Genomic DNA, 21,430 nt, shown 5'->3' on the forward strand with positions numbered 1-21,430 from the left:
CAAGGCCTCCCTGCAGAGCAGCCCTGTGAAGAGCCAACAAGCTGCCTGTGGGCACCTGAGGGCATGTTAAGCTGCTGGGATATGTTTCATGAACTGCTTAATTAAAACTGTAAATAAATCAGCTGCTCCGAGTATGAAGTTTGCAATCTACGACGAATACACTGAACCACAGACCAAACTACATTGTATATATTGAGCAAAGCTGTCCAATATTATACCTCCAGTGAAGAGGTTTTCTTAATCTCTCCGTGGAATCAACAATGTTACTCAATTTTTGTGTGTCTTCTTTCCTTCCTCCTTTCACTGAATTCCCTTGAAAGACTGAAGAACACCTTATTACGTACTCTATTTTTTCCTAACCAATCATTAACTCCTTTAACTTGTTCAGGTAATTTCAGTCACAGAGACACATCTCCGTGTGCAATCTTTATGATTATGCTTCCTTGAAGACCTTCAGTATTCTAAAATTGAAACAACTGTTGTCTGTTTGGTCAACCCACCAATAAACTGGCAAAATAGGTTAGGTAGGAGGCCAGGCTACAAAATGTCACTGAGCCTGATCAGACATGAGACACTCAACTGTCCAACCCTTGCACATTAAGAGTCAGAGACCAGTCAGTGCTATTCAGATCAAAGCCAAAGACATTTTAAAACTGTGTATTTCTAGGCTATCTGCTCTAGTATCAGAGGAGAATCACAATCTTTAGATGAAAATACCTCTTGATCAGATGGCTAAAGTAACATCTTCAACACTTGCTGCTCTTCACCTCATCATGTTAGACATGGGTGACATTCACCCTTGCAAAAGGAAGAAGTGGTGTCAGGCCCAAAATCATTGGATAATTAAGAGCTCTGTGCTGATGCAAGGATGTCCCACCACAATGTGACTTGGAGAAGCTGTCACACCAGGCCTTGTTTGTGAGGAGGCAGCAACCCCCTCAGCAGCATCAGTAAATCTAATATTGATGTGCCATATTTGACTGACATGTGATTCAGGTGAACTACCAGATAATGCCAGTAGCAATTATAGCTCCTCCACAGTATTAAGGAATAGAGATTATTGTCAAAAGAACACTTTTAGGCATATGTCCTAATGATATTTTGACCATTCTGTTTAGATGGTATCCAAAAAGTAATTATTATCGTTAGTGATACAAAATGGAAGTTCTCTTTCACTGTCATTATATAAAAATCTTTACATTTGATTATCTTCAAGTTTCTTACCCTTTAATACAAAGGTTATGATTTTGTTTAGAAATCATGCATCCATGTTAATTTTTATGAAATAAATTTTTGAAAATATATTCCTGCAATTGAGCATTTTTAATCCCCTCTGCAATCAAATTTAGCTTTTGGCTTCATAGAGGGCTTTTTACTTATACATAGACTTTAATTAATGAGAATTGGATTTGCCTCAAGAAAATAAGGAACCAAAAGAAAGCAGTAATTGATGTTCAGCCTTGATGACAACCATCTCTATCTTCATACTAGAAAAACAGCAGAAGAAAGAGAAGCGCAATTGCATTGTTAACATCATAACACTAAATTTGTCAATAAATATTTTTTCCATTTCTTGTTTATTCCTAGGGAGAATAAAAAGAAAGAAGAAAGCTAATGCATCTGTATCAAGCCCAATAGAAAACTGTAAAAATTAATTGCAAACCAATACAGAAGATTTTTGATAGACTTATTAAAATATGGATCTAAGTATTTCTTTACTATATACTTCAGCATAAGCATCACAAATGGTGGTTCACATCTAGAAATAGTCTGTGGAAAGACATAAAAAAATGTTAGATCACCACAGACTGACAGACATCCTTGAGGTAAAATCAGAACTTCCAAGTATATGAATAACAAAAGAATTATAAAAAAAATTTCTTACATTCTGTGAATGTTAAATTTTCTGTCACAGAAGATTCCTGGAGGTCGGTAAATACCTCTGCTCACTTTCGGAATTCTTTAGTTGGGAGAAATTCTGGATAATGATTAGAACTGAAAGCTAGTTCACCCATCTCTCTCTGTAAAACACACCATCCTGATTCACCTGCTGGAGCTACTTGTAAATCTGATTCATTGAAATCCTTGAAGCATAGTCTGTCAGGACTTCACAGTGTTGAAGTTGTAAGGAGGTATCCATATTTCCTTCATTGTAGGCCGAGAAAAAAAAATCTCTTTAGTTCCCTAAAATCATAAAGCTCCTACACTGCAGTCAGCATTCACAAGTAGAGGTTTCCTGCATGTAGAATAATCAGCCATTGACTCAAGTTCCTCAGAGGGACCAGAAGATATCCAGCATTCAAAATGGAGTTTCCTCTTCTCCCATGGCAGCTTTTCCCTGTAGTCCTGGACTCCAGAGTAGAGCCCATTTAAGCAAATGTAAGCAGCCCAAATCACTGTATTATCACTACTAACAAAAAACCACCAGCAAAACAACAACAAAAATCCAAACAAACAAACAAACAAACAACCCTCTTACCCCATTTCTATTCAAAATCTAGTAAAGAGACATGCAACTGAACATAATTTCCAAGGCAGAGGAGATACTGGTTATCTAAAAAAATGTATTGTAAATAGTCTTTTTAAAGTTTAAAATGTCTTTATTAAGTTGCACCTAAATTTTTCCAAATAACAATGCACTGCAGCAAAGGCAGTGATTTCTTAAGTTATCCCTGTCCTGAATAAAACAGGCTGTTTTTTATATGAACATGTGGTTAATTTAAACGCAGATGGAATTAAGCATGTGCTTCAGTTCTTTTCTGAGTCAGAAGTAAAAATTTAAGACCATAGCTATGTAATACTTTGCCATGTTACAGCAGAAACAACTAAAATGTTGCCGTCATATTCTTTCAATATCCTGCCTGAGCAGAGGGGGTTGGATTAGATGACCTCCAGAGGTCCCTTCCAACCTCAGCCATTCTGTGATGCTGTGAACACTGTAGAGATAAAAGCATGTTAGTTATATACTTATTCCTTGTGTAAGGAATATAAATCATTCTCATTGTTTAAGTAAATAGTAAAAAAAAAAAATACTAAAAGGCAAATGTGTCATTTGGATCATTCATTTTTATTGAGCTCTGATGAAAAACAGTCCATTTGAAATATTTCCAGCAACCATTTCAATTCCAAATACTCGATACAAAAACTTGGTATCAGAGTTCAGACATATAAAGTTACATCTCATTATAATTTAATATTTAACAGCACTAATCATTTTTGATTTTTCATAATTAAGTTTACAAAAATAATGTTACATTTATAAAATAAATCAGCTTTTCCCAATAAATTACAGTGGTGTTCTTATTCAAAAATGTAATATATTATACAAAATAGACAACAGCTTTTTGTCAGATAAAATACTAAAGTATATTTTTCCTCCAGTACATTTTGGCAGTGTGTGAAAACATTTTATTGTACACTTGATATCTAAAGTTCACTGTGAAAAATAAACGAAGCTATTATGCACATCTCTTATATAAGGCAAGGGTGGCCAGCTTGGGGACTGATGTTTATTTCTGATTATATAGTCAGACCAATAGTGCCATGTTTATGCAACTGATTTCATTTATTTGACCCAGCAAATTCATGCAGATCCACCTAGAGTCCAACACTCCTTCTATGACAAGTACAAAAAAGTGAGCCCCTTCAGTAAACTTTTGGGCTGCTCAGTATCTCTCACACTTGTTTTACCTTTGTGTATCACTGTACAGCATTGGTGGCCAACTTATAAAAACAGCACAGTCCGGATACCCTTAAAGTTAATGGCAAAACTTCAGTACCTTATTCTGTCATAAAAATTCGCACTAAAAGGAAATTGTAAAAAGACCGATGCATTAATAAAAAACAAACAGTAAACAGCAAAAAGAAAAAGGACCTAAAAAGCAAAAGGCAAACATTAACAGCTACTGCATACAGACTTCACAAAAGCGATGACTTTAAAATAACAAAGAAACGCAGAATCTACCTGGTGGTAGGTGCATTCTGATTAAAGCCTTTTGAATGCTCAGGTCAGCTCAGCATTTACTGTGTTGCATTTCCTGCATTGCATTTCCTGCCTGCAAAAATGTATTTGAAGAATCATTCCAGATTGTTTGAGCAACTTTTATAAGTCAAGGGGTAACTGCACCATCTCTGGATGCTGTGATTAATGAAAGTGTCTGGTTTAGGATGATCAACATCTCACCTCAAAGAATTTCTGACTCCACTGTGTTTTCTCTTTGCTATAGTCTAGAAAAACTGCAACACATTATTATCTCTTTTTTGTCTGTTTCTCTCTTACATATCTTCTGGTAGAAAGTCTACTTTAAAGTAGTAAATCATTGCTGTCTGGAATAAATAAAATGTGCAAAGTGGTGATTTTCTTATGATATTAGTATTGTATGAAAAACATATCACTTCATGTATCAGAAAAGATTACTTTCACAAATTGTAACTGAGTAGTATAAATGCCCCAAGTGAGCATGTGCTACAAGGTCCACTTTCTGCAAATTCACAGAGTCCAAATCCAGATGGGTTGTTATGGACTCCAGACAGAAAGCCTAGTCAGTGTTGGATCCTCAGACTGGAAGGGGAGGAAGAGGTGGAGAAAGGGGGTCATCACAGAAAACCAAGTCATCCCACGCTTCTGAAAACTCTCAGAAATTGAGAGGATGAGTATGTGAATTAATAGGGTGTGCCATCTTCTGGCTGTTTTCTGGCTTGAAATGCCATGGCTCAAACCAGGAACACCTGGAGCTGAACTCTGGCACATTTGCCACTGCAATTGGCAAGTCATACCTCCACAAACACAGAGCTACTACACTAATTACAACTTCCTCTGTAGGTGAATTTTAGCAATTGCTGAAACATGCACTAACCACCCAGTTAGACAAATAAACACAATGGCTACTCTTACACTAGCAAAGCAAACATCACAATGTATACTCCAGTCCTAAGGTCAAATGGACTAGGACACGGTCCTAGTTAGACCTCATTGCAGTCTACAACTTCCTTGTGAGTGCAAGAGAAGGGGGGAGCACTGATCTGTGCTCTGTGGTGACCAGTGGCAGGACCCAAGGGAATGACCTGAAGTTGTGTAAGGAGGTTTAGGTTGATTCTAGATAAAGGTTTTTCACCCAGAGGGTGATGGGGCACTGAAACAGGCTCCTCAGGAAGTGGTCAAAGAAAAGCCTGACAGAGTTCAAGGAGCAGTTGGACAACCCTTTGAGGCACATGGTGTAACTCTTGAGGATGGTGCTGTGCACGGCCAGCAGCTGAACTCGATGATCTTTGTGGGTGTCTTCCAACTTAGCTTATTCTGGGGTTCTCTGATACTCTCTGTACCCTTAAAGAGAAGGGCTGTCTCCAAAGAACCTGGTGAAAACCTGTCCTTAGAACCTGGTGAACGTGTCCAGACTAGCTTAATTCCCGAAGTGTGCCCATAATCTTTTTAGGAAAGTACTAGTTAGTTCAGTCCTTGTTCTAAGTATTTATAAATATAAATGCTTCAGCACCACTCAATTGACTATACATAGACATAATACCTACAGATGTTCTATATACAGATTTTAAGAAGTCCTCATGCATATTCACTCAGGCCTTCTGCTTCACACAAACTTAAGCAGGGAGGATTCAATGCTTTTGTTGAAATTTTACTTGAAAGAGATGGTCCTTTCAAATCAAGATCTTTTTTAAATAGTTGGGTTTTTCTGTTCATTAAGTATGTGTTCCTCTTTTTTCAATTCATGTGCTTTTTTGCTAACCTAATTTTCCACTATTAGTGGAATCATGGCTTTTGCCTGAATAACCCACTTTTTCATGTCTACAATTCACAGCTAAATAAGCACTAACAAGTTCCATTACAATGAAAAAATTATATACATATCTAAACCAATAATAATAAGACAATAACTAAAACAGGAAATAAAAACATGAATCTGTGCAGTTATAAGATCTAAAAATAATATCTACCTCTATACATGTCTGTCAGACGGCAGTGTCCACAGTTACAGCTGTATGCAATAGTCAGAATAGTATTACTTTGCAAATCATGAGGTGTTTTAAGGAACACCCACTTAGTAGTTGCTGCTGAGGAAGTAATTTCCTTTATCAACCTGAGATTTTAAATGTGCAAGTGTTCTACCAATCTATCTAGTGCATGAAAAGGAAGGGAAGGAAGGGAAAGAAGGAAGGAAAACATAGAGATGAAAATATTATCACAATGGTTTTTGCTTCAAAATAGATTGCTGTGCAATGACTGAAGCCTGATTTGCAGACATTTTGTATTCTTGCCCAGAGCCTTGCGGAGGGGAAGGTAATGGAGTTTCTGGAGTTGCTGAAAAAAAATGTAGAAATAATAAATATTTTTTATAGCCTGGTCTACTCTACACATACATACTACTGCACTGAAATGGAGTCCTGTTGCATGCTTGAGAAAGAGAGTGCATTGTCATGCTAGGGAAACAGGATATTTTAATGATCAGAATTTTTAATTTATTAAAGATTGTGCATGTAAAAACAATGATATATCAGAATGGTGCTGAATTTTTAAAATGAAATTAAATTCGGGTCAAAGTCTATTACTTAACACCCTTTATATACATGCATTTTTAATGCACAATTATTTTAATTTAAGAATGATGATGAAATAGCTCTATGAACACTGACAGGCCACCATTCTAATTAATATTTTAAAATGAAACAGTGAAATGTTATGACAGAAGGCTAACTAGCAATTACTTACGTATCTGTTCTGTATGTACAGGAGCAGACATTGAACTTATGAGGACAGTTTGGCCAGTTAATGGATCTTGGGCTAAGTGAGGATGCATTGGATGATGCAGATGACTGGCATCATTAGAAGTACCTGTGAAAATAACATGAGCATATATCAGTGCAAAAGAGCATGTTGTAGCCAGTGACTTATACTTCAGTAATTACATTTCCGCAGAGTAAATATTTTGATTGGCAATTTGAATAATTGCCTCTGGGTATTCATTAAACAATTCAAGCAGACTTCAAGCATATTAAGAACTGTGTTTATTTTCACTGTTTTGACTGCAATAACAATGTGTTTCATTAAATATTTCTTAGGATTCTTTCATCTGCCTAGAGAATTGTAGGACAACCCAGTAGTTACTGAGAAGTGCATAGCAAAATCCACTTCTGTAGGACTAACAAGATGAAATGCCAAGACAAGAAGGCTTTAGACACAAAGCTCAGACAGTGAGTCAGAGTGGTAGCTTCGATCAAGAGTCCCTCAACAGCATCCCACTAAATTCAACATAATACAAGATGGTAAATTTAACAAATTGTTGGTTTACCTCCCAGTAACATTTCCTGAAGCAAACTGTCAATTTTAACAATTCCAAATAATTTAACCAATTGTATCTGCTCAATCATTTGCCAAGTGATGCTTTGGAGTGTAGGCAGTAGAAGAAGAAGTTCTCCAAATCTTCCTCTGGAGTCGTACTGACGGTCATTAATATAATCCTCTAAACTGATTTGGACTTGAAATCGCATATTCTTAATCTTCATTGGATTACTCAAGCCTTTTGCATCTTAAAAAATGACAAAAACTTCAAGTCAAGGCATATTACGATTTGGGAGGAACATCTTACTTTTTTCATTTTATTCTTTTCCATTCAGCTAGATAACATGAACAGATGCTACATTAACAAAAAATACTTTCAATACAATCACATATAAAACAACTGAGAGATACTTTTTGTAAAAATACCTGGATCAAAAAACACAATTGCTTTCAAGCAAGCGTATTCGTTGTCATCTATCTGAATTTCCTGGAAGGGACGAACTAATTCATCCAGAATCCGATTTGCCACTCGGCAGATCTCTATTTCAGTGCTGTTGCGATGAATTATGTAATTGTTGCCTTAGAGATAAGAATACCAACATATGAATTAATAGAAACACTTTGATGTAATGTACTAGATGAAGCCAATTTTCAAAAGTACATTTCATATTGGTTGATCAAGTGAATATATTTTTAAAAGTAATAACTCTCCCTTGCATCACACACAACTTTTCTTTGCAAACAGAGTATATGTGCAAATTATAGCTGTCACCCAGTAAATAATCTGTACATATAAGTATGCCAACATGCAGTTACTGATTAGTCCACAGGACCAAGATTGGTGTTTGAAGGTACAAGTATGAAACAAGAAGACTTTTACATTTAAATAACAGATAAATATACTAACAGATTCATCTTAAAATGTCTTCTGGCCTGATTGAAATAATATATCCCAAGCTGAATGACAAGGATTTGTTAATAGACAAGAGGAGACATTGGAAATGCTTCTTTTTCTAATGGATGTTTCTGTTGTTCCTAATAAAACATAGTAGCATCATAACACTTTCAGTTAAGAATTAATTTTAAGTAGAGTTTTTTGGGTTCGGGGTTTTTTTTAAATATCCATTTTGGAGATCTCCACTTTGGCATCTTAATTCACCTTCTGAAGAACACTAGGAATATCATGGAGCTTTCAGAAGCTACTGTGCAGTTTTTGAAAGAAAAACTGATAATTATATTAAAAGAGATCCATGTCAAAATGACTCATAAAACAGATACCTGCCTCCAAGTATCAAAATAAGCCTTGTAGCCTCACTTTGTTTCTTCTTCTGGTGTATCTGCTGATGCTTGTGATATATAATTTTCTTACTATTATTTTGTCATTGTTTTCCTTATTATCTTATTACTAATCCAAATAAAATTGAACTTTTTTTTTTTTCTGTTAATTTTGTTAGTGAAACTGTATCTAGGGAAATGACTACCTTAAGAAAGTCATTTGTACAGCTTTTATCTTGAAAGGATTACTGGTGAGAGAAATACCTGCAGACCAAGCCGTTCTTGCCCTTTTAAAGTTTTAATAGGTGTAAAAATAAAGTCAAGCTTATTTAGAGCCATGAAAAGGCAGGCCCAAAGTGGAAGGAGAGTAAGTAGTAGAAAATGTCCTTGGACCACTGCACCAGTGAAGAGACAAGTCTGAGTCCATATTCCATATAGTCTTGCCTCACATCAAGAATCCAGTCTGAGACAACCAACAGACCTTCTCAGGAAACAGCCCCATTGCTGACTTTGTCAACTGAGATCCTTTTTGTCAGAGTTCATGACTCTCCACTGCATGAACTAGAAGATGTGCTTCCATCCCTGACAGCACGTTCCCTTTCTATAACCCAGGGTAGGAGCCCTTTCAGCTGACCAAGAATACGCTCGGCACTGTGCCAGGGATGCACCCATCTGCCACACGGCATGGACAGCAGGAACGGTGTTTACGTGGTCGAGGAAGCAGTGATGGGGGTTTGGGAAACTGAGTTGCAGGGAACAGGCTATCTAATATTTTAGCCAGTAGAGTCTTCTCTGAGTCTGAAGGACTCCTGAGAAAGTTCCAGATAAAAGGTTTTCATGAAGGCTGAAAGTAGTACATGTGCAACAAGCTGGCTGCTCCTTTCCTAAGGAAAGGAGGTTTTACGCTGTTTTTGTGGTATTGTTGTTTTGTACCATTTTTTAATGGGTAAAGGTGCAAAAAGGACAATAATGTAAGGAGGCAAGTACCAGGAACATCCTTAAATTGTGGTTTCTGCTATCCAATAGACCTTTAGCTGTATTAACCTACATGAAACCATCCATCTGCTTTTGCTAGAACAGGACACGTGACATTATGCCATTAATAGCTATTTAGCATTTACAGAATGCATTGCTTTGATTGCACCAGAACAGTTGTCCCACTTAAGTGACTACACTGTTGCTAATGTACTATAACATCATCATCAGTAAGTAAAACAAAACCAATATTTACCTAAAAGTAAAATGTCCTTATATGCCATGGACCGTTTTGCTGCTCCAAGCAACAGGTGCTCCCCAGCATGTGCTCTCAGCAGGGCAACCTTACAAAAAAACAGAAGACTAGTTAGATGACAAAGCAGTAAGTTTCAACAAGAGTAAAAGAAAAGAGGATATATATTACTGTGTGTTAGGTACATGTTTAAGACTGCTAAGATTCCAAAGTAAAATGTAAAGTGAATGTAAAAATCTTAACACCATAAAAACAGCACTTCCTAATTAAACTGTAAGCCTTTATCTCTTCTAGCATTCTAGAAGAATTTTAAACATCAGGATCTGCAAAATACTTGTCAATAAACACACTACCTGCATTTATTTCCTAGTGTGTATTCCCTTGACAAAGTTTTCTCTGGTATTTTAAGTTGACAATAAAGACTCCAGTGGGCTGGAATGAACTGTTACAGTAAATTTGATTTTATCAGTGTCTCTTTTTTCTCTTGAACCAAAAATTTATGTGGTACTTAAAAGAGCTTTTTCCCAACAAAGCCTGATATGCTAACAGAGCCACTACTGTCCCAGTTTGTACTGGTAAGGTACTTGTGTTTATTAGCTTACTCTTTGTCACCTATTTACTTTCCTCTGGTTTTAATGTCTGCTTGAAATTTCAGCAATGGTTTTATCTCCTCAAGAAACTAATTTCTTGACAAGTAACTCTAATCCAAGCCAATAACTTTAGGAGAGATATAAAGGTACACAGCACCTAGGTAATACTTATCAGTTAAGACTTTTCAGGTTCTCAGTAGGGTTACCTTAGCTGCTTTGGCCTTCTCTACGGTTTGTAAATAAGGCTGACTCCCAGATCAGGAATCATTTTTACAAAACCGGATGGCTTATTTTATAAGTGAATTCACAATGCCCCTTAGAAACTGGCTATCACAAATGAAAAAGTTGCATTTGTTTTATCTCTCAACATCTTTGCCTGTACTTTTCTAACGTACTTAAGGTTTCAGAGTACTTCCCAACATGTACTCTTCAAGCACAGCAGGGGTGTTTTCAGCCTATCATTCTAAGCTGGTATTTTAGGTTTAAATGCAGACAGGAATATTTAAAGGATATTTGATACCTTCACCTTTCCTCCATGCTATCTTAACAATAAAAGCAGCAACATTTTTTCGCTTGCTTTTGTTGCCCTTGTGTAGCAGCATCATTTGAAATTCTCTTTCACATGAAGAGAGTTTTAACTTATTCAAGTATGTTAAGCATGAGGACATATGTGCTCTGTGGGTCTGCAAAGACATCATTTAACTCCTTTTCTGGGGAGTCTCCTGTGGCCTGAAACACATCCATATTCTGGAGTAACCATAAAAGAGAGAATGATTCAGTTCAAAAGCAAGGATGACCTAGTACTTGCAGGATTTTCTTAAAAAACTGAGAGACTGAAGAGGCAAAAGAAGAAGGATTCACACAATTCCAGTTCACAGAGTGATTTCCAAGATGAATCAAGAGATCCCAAGCAATGAATTATCTCCTGCTGAGGCTGCTTATCAGAGAATTGATCACCACAATGTGGAGATACTGGTTCTGGGTTTGCCAGCACAACCTACTCTGAAAGCCAGTGGTATATTAAGATGTATTACAGATGTGATGATAGATCACATCTCTGTCATGAAAACCCTTATGAATTTTCAAGATTTAGTGCCTTTTTCCCTTACATTTATTATATACAATATAATTTTTGTACATTTTATTGTATGAAAGATTATTTGCTATGGATTGATATCTGTATGTTTGGAATTTGTTTGAGATTCTAATCACTTTTGGTTTTTTCAAGTAGAGAAAACTTGCTTCAAATTAAATAACATGCTGTCTTAAACTATATTATATTGAAAGATGAACATGAAATAAATACTTTTTAAGGTCAGAAAAAAGTTCTGCTTCCAAAACATTACAGAAAGAACAAAAACCACTTAAAGACGTGTTGGTTTACTGCTTCTTTTTGTTCATGTCTTTTCTGTTGTGGTGGTGTTATTTAAAACTTTAAAAAAAATTAAGAGGGTAGGTTTAATACTCAGCTCTGTTTGTTCAGACTGAAAAGAATGAATGCTTCATCATGACCTTTAAATATCCCAAGAATAATAGAGCAGTAAATAGAGTTTTCTCTTTGGTCTCCTTGTACCTGGTCATCGAGTGGTAGTTCACAGAAGCCTGGAATATATTTAGCCCATTCCACTAGGACTAAAAGTTGTTGCTTCATAGATTCACAGACATCACTAACACCAGCAATTTTCTTAACATTTATATCAGTGCTAGCACCAGGACTGGAGACTGAGATCTGGCCATAACGAGAGAAAAAAAAAAAAGAAAAGAACAATATTAAATTTCATGTAATTTTATGTTCACTGGTTAACAGCATATTTAAGAAAAAAATCGCATCAGTATTCATAGATATTCTTGAGAAATTCCGTGACCACATGGACCATTACCCTGCACGTAAATTAGAAATTTTTCTTTCTCATTATTACCCATATGCACTGCAATATGCTAAAACTTTAATCATATTGTGATACAATATCTTATCATTCCAAATTACTATTTTTAAATATACTAGATCTCTTTTCATTTGTAGAAGGAAGGTGTTTTGTTTATTTTTCCTTTAAAATGGTTGACACTTACCTCATTTCCAAAAAAAAGAAGAGCTCATAGTGGCATGCAGAATATTAAGGGATAGAGATATTAAGAGAAAGAGAATGATAAAGGGGTAGCATGTTCTTCTAGTGTAAAGACAAGTATCATTAACTTTAGAAGGTAAAACGGGGGGTTAGTGCCTGGAGGAGAACGGTTTGTAATGATGAAGCAGTGGTACAGGCAAAGGCCTGAGATGTTTCAGAGGAAATGTAAAGGATATGAGTGTGCATTAGACCACCTGCAGGGAACAGTGTTCTGTGAAATGGCAAGAGAGTAATATCTTCCTGGGCCTGAAGCTGGGGCACTTCTACTGAGCCAAATCCTGAATTTCTTAATGACTTTTCAAGGAAAGGAACAAAACCAGGCTTTTTTTTAAGGCAGGTGGGAAAGCCAACTTAAGATAAAGCCAAACCTGGGAAGATAAGATCAGTTTATAGTTTATATCATACTAGGGAAGAAAAAAAAAAAAAACACAAACAGAAAAGGAGAGGAAAAAAACCAAAAGGAAACAAAATGAAAAAGAAAGAAGAAAAATAAGAAAAAGAGGAAAAAGAGGAAAAAGAGAAAAAGAAGAAAAAGAGGAAAGAGAAAAAGAAGAAAAGGGGAAAAGGGAAAAGGGAAAAAGGAAAAGGAAAAGGAAAAGGAAAAGGAAAAGGAAAAGGAAAAGGAAAAGGAAAAGGAAAAGGAAAAGGAAAAGGAAAAGGAAAAGGAAAAGGAAAAGGAAAAGGAAAAGGAAAAGGAAAAGGAAAAGGCGATCAAAAAAAAAAGCCTATGAAACTGACTTTCCTTTTATGTTTTACTACCAAAATTATACTTGGGAAATTATGTTGCATAATTATCTTCCTCAGGAAAATAAATTAATATTTTGGTCTTCCAATACGTTCCTACACTTTTCAGGATGGTGGAATGTATTTAGGTTGACTCCTACCAGTTCCCCTTCTTTCACATATCCATGTTAAACCCCGCAGTGGGATCTGTGGTGAAGTCCCTTATCCTTGGGAGTTGTACTTCTGAACTAAAGCTCTGTGCTTCTTAAATAATTCAGTTGTGTAAAACACAGAAAAAAGCTTAGATATTTATGTCAGTTAACCACCTGAATATTAGTTCTCAGGGAAATACAGCAGCCAGGCAGGTTAAAAATTCCTCAGACACATAATTCAAAGTTTACCATATACGAAAAAGGTTAGAGGTACTGCCTCTTTGTAGACAGAGAATGTGTGAAATCCATACTATAATCATGAATCAATTTCTGGCATCTCCTCTACAAAAAGGAGGTTGAAAATACTGATGTTCATTCAGGTGAGAGCTACCAGAGTGTCAGTCTAGAAAACATTCAGTACAGAAAGACAGTAAAGAAATTCAATACATTTCATTTTTTCCAGAACAGTAAAAGGGTCTTGATCATGATTCAAAGGTACAAAGAAGAGATTTCTGATTGTAGATTGCACTCTGTTCTACCTGAAAATGATACTAACCATGCACCAACTGGAAGATTATGGAAGAAGGTAAGGAAGAGGTGGATACTGAATCATGAAGTTAATACATTTTCCTTCTCTTAATATCTTTTAATCAAAGCTGTGAATTTTTATAAATTACATCTTACATTACAAACTACAGTCTTCATGCTGAAATTACTTGGTGAACTTCCGCTGGGGATTCGTGGGATGACTCCCATGGAGTTCATTATGAACACCTAAGATTGGATCTATTGACAAGGATATGAAGCTATGAACTTTTCAATTTCTATTTCTCTATTGGTTTAACTTGCCTCATTTATGGGGCAGAACACAGGACTCACTGACTTGATAGAATCATAGACTAGCACAGGTTAGGAGGGACCTTGAAAGATCATCTAATGCAAGCTTTTATGGGAAAGGAATCCTAGAGATTATCGAACACCCTGTCCAATTGCATCTTGAAAATCTTCGGTGATGAGGACTCCACTACACCCCTGGAAAGATTGCTTCAGTTATTGCTTGTTCTCACTATAAAAAATTTCTTTCTTATATTGAGGTGAAGTCTTTCCCAGTGTAACTTGTACCCATTAATGAGTTGATAAACATGACAATATAACACTCTATCCCAGTTGTTCTGAAAATCTTCAAGGACAGATGTCTTTACTCATATGAGAGTCCAGCATGCCCTTTTTGTATTTAAATGATCCTGGAAGCCTTTCCCAGGTCTGTACAAGAAAAATTTGACAGACAATTCCTCCCTGTAATGGATCTTATGGAATAAAATCACTAATTTTCTCTATTTAATATGAACACTTCAAAAAGGATGAGAATATCTTATTTTCCTTATTTAATATGAACATTTCAAAAGTGATGAATACCACCCTCTTCTTCATTTCAATGCTAAAGTACTCTAAGTGTCTTCTCAGAACTGAACTCATCTTACAGACCTATTCAACTGAAGGAAAAACAAGTACTTTTAAGACTTCTTTGCTTTTCCATCATGTAAATGGAGTCTCTTGGACTTTGAGGCCAAGACTGTATCTTCATATATGCTTGACATAGTGGAAGCAATTCTGTTCTACTAAAACACACCAAATAGTAAGTACAATAAATTTGTGTATACACACGGAGATGTTTTTTGTCAAAAACCTACTGTTTGAAAAGAACTTTGTGCTATAAACAGCTGAGGATGTGATTCTGTTCAAGACAGTTCTTATTCCCAAATTGCATGTACCAGTTGGAAATGATTAAGGAGTATTATAAAAAAGCACAATAAGCAAGTTCAAAAAATTACTAAGGAGATAAATATAGCTATATTTTTCATACTGTATAGGTATGAAAGGTAGGAAGGTACATTATGTTCATCTAGTCTTCCCAGACATGCAATATGTGCCAAAGACTATCACCCAGTAATGCCTGCATCAATTCTTTACAGAGAGTTCCAGCCTAAGAGAGATGCTGATAAAGGATGAGATTACAAAACATTTGGGGATGTATAAATCAGTCAGCATGAAATCATAAAGGTGGCAGTTAAATTCTAAGCAAGTTAGTAAGAGGTGCAAGAATGCAGAATCAATGACCATGATTTATCTGAGGTGCAGAAAAGGACTGGAGACTGTTCCATTCAGCAATTGATTGGATAGGGAGAAAAAAAAGAAAAAGAGAAAATGAAGTTCAGATGAGACAAAGAAAATTTAAAAGCAAGATGTGAATAGACTCTGCAGTTGGAACACTTCTGTTTGCCTTACTTATAATGTATAGGGATATTAAAAATGGGATTTTCAAAAGAATGTAAGGAAATGAGTGTCCACAACCCTTTGAATGTAATGGCTTTGGACAATTTTTTTCCTATGTTTCATGGGAAAGTCTGCTTAAAGGATAGATAGATGCCACCAGCTGCCTAAGACAGCAACTGATTTAAAAGCAGTAAGAACCATAAACCTTTATTAAGAAAGGTGCCTAAGACATATTGTCCTGGACAAAGTAGAATTTTTTTATTGACTATGCTTCAAGAATGTATTCTATTACCACTTCTCCCACTGAGAAGAGGACACTGTGTGCATTTTGAAGTAGAAAAAAGTAATCTCAATAATTATTTTTGATACAATAAGAAATTAAAAAGTATTTAATTTTAGTAAAAGTGATCTTAATGTCACTAAATAATTTTGTGATAGATCTCTGTACCTGGCGGGAGAGTGTTTCGGCTTGTGACAATGTGCTAATAGAGGGACTGTTGCAGCCATCGAAAGTGTTTCTTCTCGTGCTTATCCTGTCCCGTTCATTTTGTACAGCTGGAAAAGAATAATCATCTCATTATTGACTTGTAAACACTGACACAGAGAATAATTTCAGAACTTTACTAGATTTCAGAAGATAATTCTAAGAACTGAAAGGTTTAACATTCAAAGAGATGATCTGGTCTGAGCTCTGAGTGATGAAGGACACGTTTATAGTCTCTCTTGGAACACTACTTGTCTGTAAAAAGTTATACTTGTCTGTATAACTAATTGCAGATAGACACTGAATCAGGAGCACTTCTGTCACTGGCTTAATTACAGTCAAACCTCTTTCTTCCTTTGAACTTGAACACATGGTCTCGGTTTCAACCAATTTAATAAGTCAGGCGGCTTTATGATAACAGATATGACAGACAGAAGAAATGGACATAACCAGACGGCCAAACAGGTCAAGTGGTACAGCATCATCACTGAAAAAAATATCTCTCAGAGGAAATATGAAAGCCCTACTCTTGCTCTGCTGTGGGAAACAATGAAACAGGAATGCATCATGACTTTAATCCACTAGTAAGATAATTTTGAAATTTAAATCTCATGTTCCTCCTCAGTAACACTGCATTCCTAGCCACTTTATGGAACATTAACTAAGTTAAAGGGGGAAAATAAACCCCAAACGAAAAACCAATGCATCAAAAAAGTTTTAGGACAGTAAATTCAGTAAGTTTGTCTCATGGGGTCCAGAAACAGGCATTTGAAAGAGCTTTGGATAAGGAATCTGTAATCAGCAGATGCAAGGCTTATGAAGCAAGAAGATATACTTTTGAACTAAAGGAAGAAGAAAAAAATAAAAACTAACAGTGAGATCTTTCTAAAACCTAGATCATGTCCAAGATTCGGCCAAGGAAAACAAAAAAAGAGGGAAAAAATAATTTCACCGATGGAAATCTTTCTATTGCATGAGGAATTTCACTGTCCTTTAAGAGCAGCAGCTTCATTTCCAAAGATACATTTGCTATTTTGTGGGAAACAATCTGCATAACAGAATGTAGTACAAGAGGTTTCAATTAGGAAAAAAATACTCTGTGTACTGAGTAGATTCAGGGCTTATCTGAATAATGCACTCAGTTTATTCCAGAGGTGTACTAACTTTTTTGCACGGGCACTCACTGACAGGCCTTTTAAAGGTTACAGGAAGAAATTCTGTGTGATGATAAACACACAGTATGTTGTAGACAGGAAAGAAAAAAACCATAACCTTTTCTATAAGAATGCTGAAACAAACATAGATAATAAAAATAAGTTCAGCATTGATTAGTTTTGCAAAAATAGTAAGGTATTCTGACAATACACCATTAGTGAAAATCACTGGTGGAGCACACTTAAAACCATAGGTGCATGCTTTAATTTTCTTCTACATACGCATAATTTTGGATTATTAGACTAGCTTATTTGGCTAAAGCTTTTTGTCAATTCGGCGTAAAATTCCTTTATAAAGAGACCCCATGAGGAGGACAGTACATTTGCTCAAAGAGGACTTGTAAAGCTTTTAATAACTAAAGCCCTTCTTATCTTTGTCCTGGAGAAAAGAAAGAGATTTGCAAGAAATGTGAGAAACTATCATAGACTCTGCCACACTTATACTGAGACATGCCCTAGTCATATAGAGAGGTTATAACAAAACAAAAGTAGTGCTGGAAGTTTTAGATGAAGTGGGATCAGAGTAGGGCAGAGTAGCATTAAGTTAAAGGGTTAAATTTTTTTTTGGTTCAATGCACCAGGCTGCATTAGCATCTTGAGGGAAATGAGCATTTCTCTCTTTTGGGCTCCCCAGCACATGTAAGATTATGGAAAACTAGATAGTGTGCAGCAGAGGGTTGTGGAGATATAGTCCGCAGGATGCACAAGGTGAAGTAGAGACAGGTATTTTTGCTTATGTGGAAAAAAGAGGACCAACATGGATGTGAGAGTCTTCATTTCTGTAGCATACAGAAAATGGAGCCAGATTCTTCTCAGGTGCATAATGAAAAATAAGACCCAATGGACACTACCCTAACTGCAGTAAGAGATATTCTAACTAGTTATGAGGAAAAAACCCTTCCCAATGAGGGTGGTCAAGTCGTGAAAGTGCTTGCAGAGAGAGAGATTGTTGAATCTCCCCTCTCAGGGTTTGTGTAAAGCTGTCTGGAGAGGGTCCCAAGCATCCTGACTGAACCTAGATGTCAGCCTTGGTTTAAATGGGGGCTGAAGTAGATGAATCCCAGATGTCCTTTCTGAGATAAACTGTTCTTTAATTCCAGGTTTTGAAAGTCTGTAAAGCTCTGCTATTTGTAAAACTTTTAGGGCTTCTGTGTATACACAGATCTTCCCCTTTCTTCACATCAGATTGATAACATATATATAACGTTACTGACTTAATGGCTCAAATTCCAAAAGGCCAAAGTGTCTTAAAGGAGATCCATAATAGCAGGCAAACCTATTTCATACCCTGTGTAATGCTGTTTAGAATATCCCCATCCAGCTTCAAGGAGAAAAATCCATTTTATCTCACACCAATAACTTGATCCCTAGCAAGGTGATCAAGGATAGATACTTAAAGAAAAAGCTTCCTCTGTACAGAGGAAAAGAATGATAGCCACATTACAAGGTAACTAAGCATTCACATTTCAGAGTGGCCTGCAAGGAGGTGCACCATGCTCCAAACAAAAAAAAGGTAGCAAAGTTTGTGACAAACCACTTTTGAGTGTGTATTTGAAGCAGGTAAGGACATCTTTTCCTCTACATCATTATCATTCTTGAAACAACAGCGCAAACAAAAAACAAAACAAAACAAAACAAAAAAAAACAAACAAACAAAAAAAAAACCAAACAAACAAACAAAAAAAACCCCAAAAAATCCTCTAATATTTGCACTGCCCTTCTTTCCCTATTGCTCTGCTCCTGTGGTGATCTGGTCCTTCCACTTTGACAGAAGAATCACTATGACACGTTTCTCATATCTGTCAATGAGATGCATAAGTAGCAATTTTCCTACATTAAGCCCCAGGGAAATTAGATTTTTTGTTAATGTGGACACTCCATTGACAGCTACCACTGCTCTTCTCACTACTTCTCTCAAATTCACAGTCCTTTGTGAAGCTAGCTTAAATGCTTCACATGTTTAAATTTAAGGGAAGAACCAGTAAATTGACCCTGTCATTTCTTAGGGCAGATAGAGATTGTATTACTCAGATTTGGTAAGCATTTTAAGTAAAATCTCATGGTTTGAAATATTCCAGCATATGGCTTAATATGTAGATATCAATTAATTTTGGTGCCAGAATTCATGAATCAAATAGTTGCACATTCACTTTAAATTCATGGACTTGCTAATGTTCCACGTGCTAGAACTGTTTACTCACTTGAAAGTTAGAAGATATATATTTCACTTCGTTATAAAAGCACTTCCCCATTAGGAAGGTATTGTAGCAAACTTTCCATTGATTTATACTGCTAGAGCTCTTTAGAACTTTCATTATATTTCAAAGTTAATTCAGATTTTTTCTCTTTGTATATCAAATAATAAATGACTCCATTACCTTCCTTTTTCATTCCTGCTCGAAAGCACTTTTTTAAACGACAATATCTGCATTGATTCCTTTTGTCCTTGTCAACAATACATTGTCGGCTGAATCTATCAGAGACAAGAAAAGGTAAATGTATAAAGCATTAATAAAGTAGCACCCTGATTACAAGGAAGAAAATCAACTAATCTGTCCTGCCAGAACAACGTCTATAACCACAGACTCTCTTCTTCAGTTGCATTGCTTATTCTTCTTTATTAATCAGTTTTCAGAGGTGTTTCATACCTGCTAATTTCCCAGGAATATATGTGTAGAAGAGCAGAATATATTTTCCAGGGTATAATAATATATGTATTTTCTAGGAATATATGTGTAGAAGAGTGTAGGAAACAGCACTTCCAGTAACAAGCCATTCTTATAAAAGTTTTGTCATCACCCCATGCCATGGCACAGGGGGACACAGAAGGGGGGCTACTGTCAGTTCACCAGATGTTATCTCTGTTGCTGCTTCCTCCTCAAGGGGAAGACTCCTCTCAGTCTTCACCTGCTCCACTGTCAGGTCCCTCCCAACAGAGAAAGTTCTCCGAGAACTTCTTCAGTGTTAGTCCTTCCCATGGGCTTAGTTCTTCATTAACTGCTTCAGGATGGGTGTCTTCCACAGCATGCAGTCCTTTAGGACTGGGCTGCTCCAGTAATGGGTCCCCTGTGGGGTCAACAGTCCTGCCAGAAAACCTTCTCCAGAGCGGGCTCCTCCTTCCATGGGGCCAAAAGTTCAGCCAGGAGCCTGCCGCTGCACAGTCTTCCCATGGGGTCACATCTTTCTTTCAGGCATTCACCTCCTCCAGCAGGGGGTCCTCCATGGGCTGCAGGCTGCTCCCCTGTGGATTTCCATGGGTTTCACAGGAACATCTGCCTCATCATGGTCTGGACCATGGGCTGCAGGAGAATCTTTGCTCCAGCACTTAGAGCACCTCCTCCCCCTCCTTGTCCACTGACCTTGGTGTCTGTAGAGCTATTCTTCTCTCACACTCTCACTCTTCTCTTGCTAATTTTTTTTCTGCATAATAATTATATTTTCTCCTTAAAAGCGTTATCCCCAGAGGCACTACCACCATTGCTGATAGGCTCAGCTTTAACCATCTTGGAGCTGGCTGGCATTGGATTCACTAGACACAGGGGACACTTCTGACAGCTTCTCACAAGAATCTGCTTTTGTAGCCCCATCACTACCAAAATCTTGACATGAAACACCAATACATCCCTTCAGTGATTTGTTCAAATTCATTGAGTTTTCCATATATTTTGCTCATGATGACTCAAAATGGACAGTTTATGGCCCTGAGCCTACACAGACAATTTTATCAAACACGGTGCAGCGTGATATTTTGGACACCATTCGGAAACTAACAGATTGCCATTCAGACAGATGGGGGGAAATGGCTGTTCAAAAGACCTGTGTGTCACACCAAGTGGGAATATGTGCAGATGTGTTTGTACAGCCCTTAAAACAAGAGTCATAAATCTTAGACTTTCTATTCAGAAACTACCTTCATAAGGAAAGAATTTTAGAAAACAGTTAAGAATTACAGTTTTCACATTGCAGTGAAAATATAAGCATTTTTCCTTTTTTTTTTTCTTCCAGGAGATGACCCTTGTAATCATAAATAAAAGAGTGAAACAGCTTCTCAGTAATGTAATGATATCAACAAT

At 36.6% G+C, this 21,430-nt stretch overlaps 1 protein-coding gene across 4 annotated transcripts in view; it reads right to left on the reverse strand.

Annotated features, from left to right (window-relative positions):
- Positions 1–2,920: 2,920 nt before the first annotated feature.
- Positions 2,921–21,430, reverse strand: part of HNF4G (hepatocyte nuclear factor 4 gamma) — a 61,272-nt gene continuing 42,762 nt past the window's right edge. For all 4 annotated transcript variants that reach the window (XM_063392262.1, XM_063392242.1, XM_063392251.1 and 1 more), the window contains 8 exons: positions 19,736–19,830; positions 16,108–16,214; positions 11,958–12,113; positions 9,798–9,885; positions 7,718–7,870; positions 7,302–7,538; positions 6,722–6,844; positions 2,921–6,313 (listed from right to left, as the gene is read on the reverse strand). In XM_063392262.1, coding sequence (XP_063248332.1) covers positions 6,195–6,313; positions 6,722–6,844; positions 7,302–7,538; positions 7,718–7,870; positions 9,798–9,885; positions 11,958–12,113; positions 16,108–16,214; positions 19,736–19,830 — 1,078 coding nt within the window. In that variant the 3' untranslated portion in view covers positions 2,921–6,194. The remainder of the gene's footprint in view (positions 6,314–6,721; positions 6,845–7,301; positions 7,539–7,717; positions 7,871–9,797; positions 9,886–11,957; positions 12,114–16,107; positions 16,215–19,735; positions 19,831–21,430) is intronic.

The sequence above is a fragment of the Prinia subflava genome, chromosome 1 (assembly GCF_021018805.1).
Source record: "Prinia subflava isolate CZ2003 ecotype Zambia chromosome 1, Cam_Psub_1.2, whole genome shotgun sequence".
NCBI lineage: Eukaryota > Metazoa > Chordata > Aves > Passeriformes > Cisticolidae > Prinia > Prinia subflava.